This window comes from Drosophila arizonae, chromosome 4, assembly GCF_054131065.1.
Source record: "Drosophila arizonae isolate 15081-1271.41 chromosome 4, UAZ_ARI_1.0, whole genome shotgun sequence".
Taxonomy (NCBI): Eukaryota; Metazoa; Arthropoda; class Insecta; order Diptera; family Drosophilidae; genus Drosophila; species Drosophila arizonae.
In genome coordinates, this window is record NC_142924.1 from 4,551,921 (window position 1) to 4,565,485 (window position 13,565).

General features: G+C 34.0%; 3 protein-coding genes, 2 long non-coding RNA genes and 3 other non-coding genes across 8 annotated transcripts; 5 read left to right on the forward strand and 3 right to left on the reverse strand.

The window, feature by feature from the left end:
• The first annotated feature begins 917 nt into the window (after window positions 1-917).
• LOC149269019 (uncharacterized) lies at window positions 918-3,572 on the forward strand. The gene is made up of 3 exons (XR_016270085.1): window positions 918-1,547; window positions 1,603-1,935; window positions 2,518-3,572. It is a non-coding gene; the product is annotated as an uncharacterized LOC149269019 (long non-coding RNA).
• On the reverse strand, window positions 2,541-3,602 carry eIF1 (eukaryotic translation initiation factor eIF1). The gene is made up of 3 exons (XM_018007560.2): window positions 3,429-3,602; window positions 2,997-3,154; window positions 2,541-2,931 (listed from the first exon to the last, which is right to left on the reverse strand). Exons 1-3 carry the CDS (start codon window positions 3,454-3,456, stop codon window positions 2,785-2,787), a joined length of 333 nt encoding a protein of 110 aa, XP_017863049.1. The 5' UTR covers window positions 3,457-3,602; the 3' UTR covers window positions 2,541-2,784.
• Window position 3,603: 1 nt separating this feature from the next.
• RpL28 (ribosomal protein L28) lies at window positions 3,604-5,622 on the forward strand. Its single transcript, XM_018007556.2, has 4 exons — window positions 3,604-3,745; window positions 4,549-4,648; window positions 4,845-5,087; window positions 5,451-5,622. The coding sequence occupies exons 2-4, from the start codon at window positions 4,556-4,558 to the stop codon at window positions 5,547-5,549; spliced, it is 435 nt and encodes a 144-aa protein (XP_017863045.1). The 5' UTR covers window positions 3,604-3,745; window positions 4,549-4,555; the 3' UTR covers window positions 5,550-5,622.
• Window positions 4,186-4,261, forward strand: LOC149269020 (small nucleolar RNA CD11). Its single transcript, XR_016270146.1, has one exon. It is a non-coding gene; the product is annotated as a small nucleolar RNA CD11 (small nucleolar RNA).
• LOC149269021 (small nucleolar RNA CD11) lies at window positions 4,410-4,486 on the forward strand. Its single transcript, XR_016270145.1, has one exon. It is a non-coding gene; the product is annotated as a small nucleolar RNA CD11 (small nucleolar RNA).
• Window positions 4,547-8,327, reverse strand: FoxL1 (Forkhead box L1). Its single transcript, XM_018007553.2, has 3 exons — window positions 7,725-8,327; window positions 6,319-6,574; window positions 4,547-6,259 (listed from the first exon to the last, which is right to left on the reverse strand). The coding sequence occupies exons 1-3, from the start codon at window positions 8,087-8,089 to the stop codon at window positions 5,801-5,803; spliced, it is 1,080 nt and encodes a 359-aa protein (XP_017863042.1). The 5' UTR covers window positions 8,090-8,327; the 3' UTR covers window positions 4,547-5,800.
• LOC149269022 (small nucleolar RNA snoMe28S-C3422) lies at window positions 4,689-4,766 on the forward strand. The gene has a single exon (XR_016270157.1). It is a non-coding gene; the product is annotated as a small nucleolar RNA snoMe28S-C3422 (small nucleolar RNA).
• A 3,556-nt stretch (window positions 8,328-11,883) lies between the features above and the next one.
• Window positions 11,884-12,887, reverse strand: LOC149269023 (uncharacterized). The gene is made up of 2 exons (XR_016270117.1): window positions 12,096-12,887; window positions 11,884-12,020 (listed from the first exon to the last, which is right to left on the reverse strand). It is a non-coding gene; the product is annotated as an uncharacterized LOC149269023 (long non-coding RNA).
• Between the last annotated feature and the right edge of the window lie 678 nt (window positions 12,888-13,565).

Below are 13,565 nucleotides of genomic sequence, written 5' to 3' on the forward strand. Positions count from 1 at the left end.
AAAGACAGTGCAGTTGCAACGGCAATATTTATAGATAAAATTAATAACCTTTTTGATTGCTTAAATAGTCATGTTATATTTGATAGCAATCCTTATAGATGTGCCCTTAGACAGAATAATAATGTCCATGAGTATCTTCAGGAAATGCGTGATTATTTCCAAAATCTGCATTATCCTCATAAAGTATATTGCATTGATGGGATGCTGATAACAATCTCATCGGTAATTGCTTTGGCGGAAGATATTTGGAATAACAACAATGATTTATTCTTTGTTGCCACATCCAAATTAAATCAGGACCCGTTGGAAAATTTATTTTATTTGATTAGATGTCGGGGAGGAACAAATAGTAATCCAACAGTATTCGAGTTCAATACAATAATATCTAAAATGCTATCCATGAAAATATTGACATCAACTTCTGTATCTGGAAATTGTATTCCAGATGAAGATTTAATGTTGGCCAATATTATAAAAGATAGCGGTTCCCAATTATCTGTTTTTCATGAACAATGTAATTCATGTCCCACTCCATCAGATATTGAACCTTTAGATGATGATGTAGAAATAGAATTGTCATTAGATACAACCATTGCCAATATTCAAAATGATTTTAATGAAAATGCATTGCGATATTTTGCTGGGTATCTTCTGCACAAACTGTTGCAAAACACTGAATGCGAAGTTTGTACAAATCTTCTAAAGTCCTCAGACGAAATGCAGTGTTCTTCTGAGTATTTGATACTCAATAAAAATTTTCATTACATAAATAGATATCTTAAATTGAAGGCCCCTTCTGACCATTTTTACAATTTGATAAAACTGCATTTCGAAACATTTAGGAAAATTTTCGAAAAGAAACCATACATCGCTCGCATTAAAGAGAAAATTGTTCTGTACTGCATGCACGCTACAGCAAAATCATCTTTAGATAATGAATGGTTTTCCCCCTCTCATCCTTGCTTTCAGCATAGGAAATTTATTCTTAATCAGTTTGTTTTAATTTTAATTAGAAAAAATTGTAAATGGCAAACTGATAAGATCGTTGGTAAAATTAACATTTTAAATAAACGTAAATTGCAAATAATTAAAGAATAGGTAGAATAGGAAGTAATAATAAAAGGTCGTTTAGCACTCTCACAGCAAAGCTGATCCGATGACAATTAAAAGCCCGTGGCAGGCACACGGCAAGATTTATGTATGTACGTATTGTGCAAATACTTACATATGTATATACTCACATTATTCCACAGGCACCAAGGCAATATTCGTACACAGGCACACAAGCGCATGTAAGCAAAAACTTATTATTTATGCGCACCAGCGCTTTCATACCCTTTATACTATTAATAATAAAAATCTAAACATTTTGCATGAGCACGACAAGGGCATTTAAGAGTTCGGTATTCCCTTCACTCAGAAGGGAAAATAGGATCGTCGCGAACAAAATTTAATTTTTGTGCGCTGCTGGATTGTGTCTGCACATATGTACATACATATACATACGTATGTACATGTGAGAGAGCATAGAGAAACAGAAAGAGAAGGTAAGAAAAAATAAAATAAGACATAGCGGGGATACATCGTAATGTCTCGTTTCAGCGCTCGCAACGAACTGACTTTGTAGTGTTGTATTTTCACTGCTCGAGCCGTAAGAGACGGAGCCGAGCAACTACGAAGTTGAGTAGTCCCGCATGCACATTTTTTCGGTGGTGAAAAAGTTTGTTCTACATGTCTCATCTATGTGTTCTTTGGTCAGTGGTTCTGGCTAGGGCATTCGTAGCGATTGCAACTGCGATTGCTATTGCTATTCGAAATTCTAGATGTTCCCTGTAGTCCGCGTACACAAAATAATACGTTTTGATTTTTTACGAACAAAAATTAATGGAATACACAGCCTAATTTGTGCATCTAATGAATTAAATAAATTAAATTGTGAGTTACAATTTTTGCTGCTGCCGTCAAAACTACAATGTGTGATTGTGGTGGTTGAGCGATAGACAATGACAGTTTTTGGTTAAAGAGTAATTGAAGTACGATGGCTCAAAATATATCGATAATAGATGGTCGACGTTAAGCTAATTAATTAATTCGACATATTTACGGGCAGTAGCCCGTTAAATTATGTGATCTGGCTTCTATACAATTTTAATCTCTACTAAATTTTGGCTGATTTTAATTAATATTAGTAAAACTAAAATTATATTAATATATAAAAAATACAATTTGAACACAACAATATCGATTAATCTGCAATATGCACTACTTTCGACGGCAAATTTTTCTTTTAGTTTTTTAATTATTTAACGCTCACTTAAAAAACACCATGGTAGTAAACTGTATTAAATATAAATAATAATTGACTTTCATGGGTATCGTATCTTTCGATATTTTTTTGAAATACGTCATCAACATGGCGGCTTCAGAGTTGACGCCGATGTAACCTAGTTGTTATTAACTGTTAGAATACAAATATTGTGGACTATTGAAATTGACCAATTTGTTTATATATTACAGATAGATGCTATACACACGGTTACTTAATTAAAATGAACATTTAATTTTATTTAACTTGTATGATTAACATTGTTCGCAGTTAATGGTCTATTGCTTTTCTTTATATAAATGTTTTTTTTTTTTTTTTCTTTTTTCAAGATTTGTAGTTAATCGGAACAAGAACTTTAGCAAGTTAGATAAATATATTTATATATGAGTGTGTAGGTGTGTGTGTAGTGTAAGATTGTATGGATATCCACACGTTTTGTTTCTCCCTTGGCATTTAGTTTAGAAGCCGTGAACTTTCAATTGATCAGGCTTCGCGAGTCCCACCTTGGTCAACCATTGGCAGATGTTTTCACGTTGATCGCCCTGCAATTGCAGAACTTCACCATACTCTGGATGTTCAATCACAGTCCCATTGCAAGCAAATTCCTAGACAAAGAAGAAATTTACTCGATTACTTAAACTCAAATTTAGATCTAATATCAATATAAGACCTTTTTACAGGAGCGGACTATCTTTTTCAAGTCATATTCTGCGGATAAGCCCTGAACAGTGGTCAATGTCTTACGACCGTTCCTCTGTTGGATTCTTATGTGCACGAGTCCGTCTTGAATGTCATCATCATTGCCCTTGATTGCATCAGCAAAGGGGTCTAAAATATATATAAACAAAGAAATATATACATATTTACATATATGCATGCATGCAAAATCTGTTAATCACTGTCGTACTGCATGCCTACGTCCCCATACATTTACATAAATATGTATGTTTGTATGTACATATGTATGTATGTTACTTCACGTTGATGACTAGACTAGCCCAAGTGAGCAGCCATTTTTATGCACATACATACACATGCATGTGTGTAAATTACGAGCGTATGGAGTGGGGGAAATAAAAACGTGTAGTTTAACTCTGCTTACCACGAGTGTTTAAATTCTGGATGGACATACGACAATAAAAAGAAACCACAGCCTAAAACAAAATCTGTCTGAAATGTTTTAATACAATTCTTTACTTGAATTTAACTGTAATTTAACTTTATTTTGCGAGTAGAGCTTCGGAAATGTGTCTGACAATTAGGGATGGCTCTAAACATCGATATAGCTGCCGAGCATGATGGTTAATTGATGCATATCGGTACGCGTTCCATTGCAAGTCTGCGTGCTTAATCGCAGCCAAGTTCACTTTGCGCTGTATCTGCCATATTTCTTTCCTGCTTGTCTTTCAACGAGAAAAGGTGGGCATTTTGCATTATGTCTTGAATTGGTTAAGTTATAGCTTGCACAGTGTAGTGAATATTATAAATACATAGTAGTTATGTTCAAGTGCTATAGGCGTGAATTGTATCGCTTAGATATGGCTCCATTTGTGCATTATATTCGAGGTAAAACCTTCGTGTTAACCTCTACACGTGTATGGCGGCTGCTTCTGCTGTTAGGAATTCACTTTATTCCATAATGAATGAATTGGCGGAAGATTCCTTTAATGACGATATTCGTGAGCCAAGACTGACGAATCCTTTTAAAAGCCATCTATTCATGTGATGTATATTTATATAAAAGTAATTGAAATATTTTCTCTTTTCATATTGTGTCTATCGATGCTGCTGGTCTGCCCTGATTTAATATCTTTATTGACTTAAAGGTGAGCACATGTGGCATTCAAAGAATGGTATACAGTAACTACAGTGATGAACGATGCAACGGAAGAGTTCCTTGAAGACTATATTCATCACCCAAGACTGATACCACTAATTGAAAAATGTTATATACTGTAAATGCGAAGTAATTATTAATCTTTACTTACTTTTACTTTTATTTCATGTGTGTCCGTTGCTGCCGTTGCTGCTTCAATTGCTATCTGAAGGTACGTAAATTGTTTCAATTGGACTTCTTGTTAATATATCACATAATGATGAATGATCTGGCGGAAGAGTTCATTGAAGACTATATTCATCACCCAAGACTGAAAAATGCTTCAAAAACATATGGGCAAACTTTATGATTCGATTTTAATATATTTCATTCCACTCTCTTGCAGACGAACGATGGCAACCTCTTCGCACCTCAATTGGTTGATCATTCGCAACAACAACGCCTTCTTGTTGAAGAAGCGCGATGTGAAGAAACCCTTCAGCACAGTTAGTATAATTCGAATTTGAATTCGATATAATCCCCTTCTTTTAAATGATGTTTCCAATTTATAAATATTCACAATGATATTTGAATACAACATGATAGTAACGTAAATCTGACAAAAGAATTGGCAAACAGCATTTGTGGAGAATTGTAAGGAAACTGTATAACTAACAGAAATGTATGTCTTCTCATTTTTAGGAGCCCAATAACTTGGCTAATGTGAGCTCTTATCGCTACAGCGGTGTTGTGCATAAGAAAACTGTTGGCGTAGTGCCCGCTGCTGATAAGAAAGGCTTCACTACTGTCTTGAAGAAGGGAAAATATGCCCAGCGTCCTGCTAAGAATACGGTGCGCGTTAACTTCAAGGCTGGTCCCCGTCGTTCCTTGAAGAAACTGAAGAACCTTTTGACCGGAAGCAAATACCGCAAGGATCTGACACAGGTAGATAAATAAATAGTATTATCTTACTACTCTTAGAAATCTATTATGTTGTGATGATATTAGAATAATTTACTACCAAGATCGCTGAAGGTTTGTGTTGAAAATTGAAACTGATTCTTTTTAAATATCCATTAATTACGATTTCTTTTTTTATCAAATATTAACGGAACAATTATTTTTTGTTTACTTGCAGGTAATACGGCTTTAATTGCTTTTATATAGCCATTTCCTCCAAGTGATGAACTTACTCTACCAAGATCTCTGAAATAGACGTGTCGAGAATTCCTTCTGATATATATTTATATATTGATATTCTATGCTTTGTAAAATTTTATTAATATTTCACAATTTTTCTGTTTTTAGGCTGCTCTGCGTCGCGCCTCTGCCGTCCTGCGTTCCCAGAAACCCGTTCAAACGAAGGCCAAGAAGCCGTCTCAGGTTTCGGCTAAGAAGCCCGAATAAATGTATTTAATGGGGAAACTGAGGAGTTGTTTTATACTCGAGGAATAAAAAAAAAATAACAAGTTAAAAGAAAGTCCTAAAAATATTGTCATTTTGATTTAAAAACATGCGACAAATTTGATTATTGTACACTTTGGCTTTGGGACTTCAATGTTGGTTTTTGATGTATTTCTGATATAATCCGCATAATTAAGTGATTAGACATGTGTTATTGGATTTAAAACATGTTTAATTAGAATTCTTAATGATTGCTATGGTTTGCCAATAATGTTTTCAATTGTGAAGAGTGTGTTCGTCTTTGATCTATTCGTCGTGTCGAGCAGCTGTTGAAGTCCTTTGAATGCGTCAACGTTTAGTGTCGCCTCTCGTCCAGCCGGCGTAGGAGTAAAGGCGCTTGGGGAATGTAGATCTTCACGCAAGGCGCTATCCGATGTGCTCTGCTCTGCAGTTCTACTCGAGCATGGCCTGTCGGTGGCTGCATTGCTGTCCTTTAAACTCCTGCTCGTTGGTTCGTTGTTGAAGAGGCTGTTGAAACCGAAGGATACGGAGAGATACTGTCGATGCAGCTCTGTGATGCGATCCGAGTAATTAGGACGCAGTGCAGCAGAGTTTGCACTGGCATCGCTGCAGAAGACGTCAAAGTCAGCCAAGGCGTCGGTCGAGGATCGAACCTCCCCATTGCTGCCATCATTGCTGGCACTGGAATCGTGCTAGGAGTAGAAATTTATTAGTATATAACGATTGCTGATTGAAGACTCGTTGTGCTTACCTTGCCCGGCTCTCGCTCGTAGCGATTGTTGCTCGACGAGCAGTGCCTTCGTCTGGTGCGTCGCCTTCGATAGTTGCCCTGCTCAAACATATCCGTGGCGGAGGCATCCAGCATCCAGTAACTGCCTTTCCCAGCGCTATCGTTATCCTCGATGGTGTTCTTATCCCGCGGCACCTTCACAAAGCAATCGTTGAGCGAGAGATTATGCCGTATGGAGTTCTGCCAGCCTTGCTTATTCTCACGATAATACGGGAATCTGAAAGATATATATAAGAATATATTCTGTTGATCAGCTTTAAAGTCCGATAAAGTTAATCATCTCGTATGGTTTATCGACCCAAACTGGAAGTGCGCCAAATGTAATACGACGTCAAAATTTAAATCAAAAATCTTTTTGACATCTTCAACTTGTTTATGAATGGCAATTATATATATATACTCTATATATTTGTTTTTATTTTCAAAACTTGAGTTCCATATTTTATGTTTATTTTAATGGCAAGTTAAATACATATATTGTGTGCATATATGCATATATGTATGTAGATAATTAAGAATTATTATTATTTATATGTGACTTGTAAACAAACAGAAAAATGAAAATGGTATTTGAACTATTTTAATGCCGTTAGATATAATATTTTGTATTATTTTTTATTTTTTCTTTTATTTCGAATCAATTTAAAACCAGTTTAATGTCCTGATTTAAAGTAAATAAAAAGGTTTAAAAAGGCTGAAATATGTAATATAATATGTATAATAAAAATTTTTACGCTTTAAAGCAGTTTTTCCTATTGCAAGCAGGTTTTTGAGATATAACGATTGTAGATTGAATAATTGTTTTCATGGTAAAAATGCTATTTAACTACTGATCGTTAAATGTATGTCTATCTGAGTTTAATAAGATTTGCAACATTATTTACTAGATTTATGTATAGTTCTACCTGACTAAGCAGGCTATATACATATGTATCTCAGGTGTTCAATATATTTTAAATTTTTTTTGTTATAATTGATTAAATGGATGAAATACGGACTAAAATTTAAATTGAATTTAAGATTTTAATTGATTCGAAGAATATAGGAGAATAGAATAGTCTAGCTTAGATGTATGAAATATCAAGACTTAAGACTCAAATATTGTAATACAAAATTAAATGAGATTCTCGTTTGTCCAAATTGAGCTATCAATTTTGATGGATTATTTAGAATAATAGATATTCCTTCGTGTTCATTGAAATTCATAGGAGCAAATAGGAACCGAGCTTTCCAAGAATCTTATAGGCATACATGTATATACCAATACATATTTTTATAGCCTGTTATCTCTCTCCATATCGATCTACGTATCTATGTTGTATATCAATCTATTCTCTATCTATTTTTTATATCATGATCACACTTACTTATCCATTATAAATTTGTAAATGCCACTCAGTGTCAATCTTTGATTGGGTGCACTACTTATGGCCATGGCGATGAGGGCTATATAGGAGAAAGGCGGTTTCTCCGGACGATGATTGTTGTGCAGAAAGGAGATGGGTAGAGTCCAAATATTATTGTGCAGAGCCAGAAAACTATCCATATTATTGTAATAGAAGGCAGATGGGAAACTGTTGCATGGCAATCCATCCATACTGACAGCTCCGACGGCATTCGCAGCCAAAGGATGACCGACGCGCAGATAATCTGGACAGGCCAGCAAAGAGTTCACCAACTGCTCATTATCCTGTAGAGCTGATGGAGTTGTATAACATGATGTAGGTAACATATTTAAGGGAAATTTAGGAAAATCCTTTCAGAACTTTGATTTTCTTCTTTTATATATGATATAAGATGTAGCAGATATTACTAAATATATGCTACTGCTACTAAACATATATGTATGGTTATTTTGTGGCGCCACTTGGCGTTATTTAAAATAATTTTTCTTGCAGTTTATATTTTAATTCAGTTTCTTAAACCGATACGCGTTGCGTACGCCTTGAAGACCGATCGACAATTAAATTGATTTTTTTGTGGGAGGGTAGAGCACTTGCAAGTGAAAATCCAAAGTATTTGTGAATAGAGCACACACTCACACATACTCAAGCCACGCACATAGAGCACACAGAGACTATAAATACACGAATACTTAAGCAGAGAGATAGAGAGAGAGTGACAGAGAGAGAGAGGCAGAGTATGCAGGCGAGTATGCAAATATAAAGAGAGAATCTGCTTAGAAATTCTTACACTGATCCTTAGCTAATTTTCTATGGTTCTATTTCCTATAATTATTGTATGAATTTCAAAAGGAATACAACACTTCCTCTTCTATCTACATACAACGACTATATGGACTTGATGCACACATGTTATTGGTGCATATGACTCCTAGCATGGGCGTCACTCTCTTTACACACGCTTACCCATACTTACTCATACACACACACATGCCATCTCTCTGCTGAAGATCTTTGCTCATTTGCCTGAATTTTCTTGTTGTGGGCGGAGCCAATGAATTTTCATGTGGGTGTGTATTGAAAAGCATTCAAATTTCTTTATATACAAATGTGGCTAACAAATTTTTCAACAAATGAGATTTAAGCAACGCAAAATAGAGAATTCTTTAGATTCTCACAATTAAACTTTAAACAATGCAATTTCTGTAACTTAAATAACTAGCTGAATGTTTATTTAAAGTCTAGTAAACTAGCGTGATTTTCTTCTTTGCTGTAGATAATTATGAAAATCCTAGAACAAACTAAATAAATACATAATAGTATAAAATAAAGACAATTGATTAATGTATTACAATGTTTTACAAAATTATTTATATCGCATTTAATATATATTATTTAATAAAAATAGATTCTATTATTATATCTGTTAATATCTAATTAATATATTTTTTTTTAAATTACAAAATTTTTTTAAATTTTTAAAAATATATTTAACTTCATTATTATAAGCAATATGTATATTTTGATTATAAAATTTATTTAGTAAAATTTTAATTATAAAATATTGTATATTAAAAACAAAACGGATTAGAATGGGAATTGATCAATTAATGCTATCTCTTCTATTCTGTATCTATATTATGACAACGTAAAATAATATGTTTTGTTTTATAGAAGTCTTTATTCATCTGAATACTCCATTTAATATCTATCAAAATTGTCTTTTTTTTTTTTTTTTTTTTAATTTTGGGTAACTATAAAAATATGAGCTGTTGGAGATAAACGAGGTCTATCTCTTCAGCTGCTATCTGTGAGCATATTCCAATTTCCTTTAGGTTTTACGACCTTTCACAAGCGCACTCTATAGGAGTACTATTTGGCTGGTCTGGGAGTCTGGGAGTCAAGTGCGCCCACAGTTCCTAAAGAGTGAAGCGAAAGTCGAAGGTCGTAAAATGATTGTTGTATACATTTAAAACACAGGACGAACTACAAACTGTTTTACGATCGACTGCATGGCAATGGACTCCACTAGAAAGCAGAGTCAGTCTCATTTAAAGGAAATAAAAACAATCAATACCAAATACCAAAGACCAATTGAAGTTCACATATGTCTTTCGAGTCTGGAGTACAAAAAGGATTTTTCACGCTCTCTCTCTCGCTCTGTCTCTCTGCCTGGGAATGCAAAAGATTTTACGATCGCTTACCGCGTTCAAAATGGGTCATAAAACAATGGGTGTATCCTAGACAGACTTTACTCTGGATCGTGGTTCTTCAATTGATCTGCTGTCTGCTGCTTATTTTTAGAACTATGTTGTGAATAGTATTGGAAACAAATATATAGATCTCTACATAGATATATATGTAAATATATGTAGATATATAATTTACGTTTTATTGCGCTCTGAAACAAAAGAACAATGTTTTGGTTTTGTTGTGATCTGATCGATCGGTCGCTCGATCGGTTAGTCACGTTCGCATTGTTTTCCTAGTAGCTCATCGTAAAAAAACAAGTCTGCGTATGCTGGAAATGCCAGACCAGAATATACCCTGGCTTTAGTGTGAGGAGCTGCTATTTCATATACTTAGTATCTAGTTGACAGTTTTAAAAGGATTTATCATGGTATGATATTTAAAGAAATTTATTATTTTCTGTTGCATATGATATATAGTTAGATAGTTAAGCTAACACTAAGACTAAGGCTGTGCTTGTCTAGAATATACATATATACATTCTTATATTGTACTCAAGATCTCAGAGAGAAAGTCAGGCGAAGCCCAATCATATCATTTTCTGCTTACTATAATATCGAGAAGCTTAGACTAACACTCAGCTGATCGTGCCTATCTAGCATATAGATCAAAAGTACCGTCACTTCTCCCACTTTCTGTGACATCAATGTACCCTATAGCTGCAATTTCAATGGGTATCACAGAATAAACCACAATTGCATTTATAGTTTAGTGCGTGACATCTTGCCGACTGATGCCCTGATGTCCATGCCATTGATTTATGGAGTTTATAGACTTTGATCTGTGATTCTATGGATCTGTTAGCAGCTAACCAAGAAGTCAACAGCTTGTCAAAATTTGATTTGCTCACAGTTGCAGTTAAATGGAAATAACAAAGCATCTATCAGGCCATCCCTCATACACAGCTCTTGCGGTCGTCGATCGACAATATGTATGTATTTCCCTGCTCTTAACAGCTAGTTGGGCATTTATTTATAGTACCCCTGGAGTAACTGAGAAGCTGGGCTATTAGCAGCCGGCTTCGTTGTTTGACAACAAATACGAGCAGCTATATATTCAGCCTCCTTCTGTTCATCATCATAAAGATTTGTTGTTGTTGTTGTTGCTGTTGGCGGCGTTACACATCATTGACAGCAAATTATCCACATTACCTGAATTGTCAGTTGGGCGCCCCCAACCATCCACGGCATTTTGGCCATTAGGATGGTGTGAACGTGACCTTTGGTGGCCATTAAATGGCACACTTCAGGAGTCCAAAAATGGTATTTTGTATGCCCCAAAACGAAATCGGAAATTTATGCGATTCTTGACACTAGTTGCGTGCCCCCAACCCCAACTATATATATATCTCTATATATACATACATATATATATATATAAAGTATTTCTCTTGATAGAGCTCTTAAGACAGTAGCTTCGATATCGTCACGTGTCCATTGATGAGCAAATCTGTCAAATGTTAGCATTTGTCTTTCCAGCAGGTGTGCTCCCAGTTGGCGCTGTAGAGGTGAAGGTCAGGCTAAGCTACCTGCAGTTAACTACAGTTAAGCATTCTCTAAATGAGCTGTTAAATGTCTTTTAGTGTACCTGGGAGACTTCACATTAAACTTGTACAAACACTTGGAGAAATTGTTGCGAATTGCGCATACAAGTGGAGTTGTTTTTGCTGGATAAGATAACATATTAAATATAATAAAATATATACGTATATATTGAGGGATATAGACTATCATATCTCTATATCATAGAGAATATATACACAATATATTCTAATACATATATTATACTACTGCTTTCATCACTTGAAATAATTTTTTGTTCTTACATTTTCTATGTTTATAGTAATACAAGTCACAGGGCCAATCTTTGACTATTTGTGGCCTCAATCTAGAAAATGCGTGTTTTTCTCATGGTCAATTGTACGTGGCATGCTCACGTGTTGGCAAACGATCCGCATTATTTGTTCTTGCACCCGACCAAAAAACGAAGAATGTCGTTTACAACAAGGTGCTTGAATGAAAATCCGATTAATAAATTTATCAGTGTATCCCAGCCTGAACAACATAGCTTTCAACAATTTATTACCTAGAAATAATATAGAGGGCAATGCAACGTTTGCCGGGCCAGCTAGTATAAATATAAATAATTTACACAAATTTATGTTTGAGACAAACAAATACCTGAACTTTCGAGATATTTAGCTTTTGTAAAAGTCCAAAAATACAATTTTTAATAATTAACTTTTTTTTTTTTAATTTCGAATTTTGAATTTTTTATTTATTTTTGATTGTTAGGTTTTAATCTTTTGATTTTTTTTTTAATTTTTGCAGATTTTTGATTTGAAATATTTATAAAGTTTAAAAGTCCGAAAATATAAAAAGCCAAAAATACACTTTTTAATAATTACCTTTTTTTTTTTTTAATTTCGAATTTTTAATTTTTTATTTATTTTTTGAACAGTCAGGTTTTAATCTTTTGATTTTTTGCAGATTTTTGATTTGAAATATTTTTCCTTTTGATTTGAAAATTTTTTTTTTTTTTTTTTTTTTTTTTTTTTTTTTTTTTTTTTTGAATAGTCAGGTCTGCTCGAGGTCAGGAGACCGTAGACTGACTGACTACATTTGTTTATTTACTTCTACACTATTGTCAAAACTGTCACTGTTACCAAGCCTACTGGGTATAAAAAAAATTTGAACATTTGGGGAAAAAACCGCGTTTTTCAAGTATTCGGCAAATTTTTTCAGTATTTTTAAGACCCTATACTAAACTCGTTGCGGAGACAAATCCAACAAATCAAAAACCATGAAAATTGGTTCAGCCCAAATCAAGTTATAAGCAGTCTTCACTTTTACACAACTTTCTTTTATATATATAGATTATATAGTACACAAGCCATATTTCCTCAAGTTTATGTAAGGTTAGCTTTATGATAAAAATAAATTTTTATTTCTTGTTTTTTAATATGTAGTTGCGTTAAATAAATATTTTGTATTCAATCTTTGGCTTTTGCAGCATAAATAATTTGTTTACGAAATAGAAATGGCGCAATGTTCATTTCATAATATTCAACAAAGAAATATATTTTAATTGTTATTATAAACCAATCTTGTTAATATGTCTAGCCACAGCAATTGCTGAAAATATTTAATAATGAGTAAGAGATTTGCAGTCGGGTATTGACGTTTTTCAAATACGCGCTCAATAGAAATGGAAATTCTATATTCAATCATATATGAGTATATGTATATAATAAAAGTACTTGCATTTGCTTCAATTATTAAAGAATCCAAAATTGATTGAGTTCCATTATAGAATCAACAACAGCTAGGGAATCAGGTGTATAAATTTGAAGGTGCTAATTGTTTCCGTATCGAATGGCCACAGGTAATTACCGATGCACAGGTGGGGTGCGTTGGGGGTACTGTTTGATATGATCTATAAGAAAGCGCTAATGCCGATTTCTTCACTCGATTTGTTTTGCTGACAATCAATCAAAAGATTTGCACTTTTCAAGTGGCAAATTAACGGATGCTCAAGGTGCAAAGAAACAGTTTT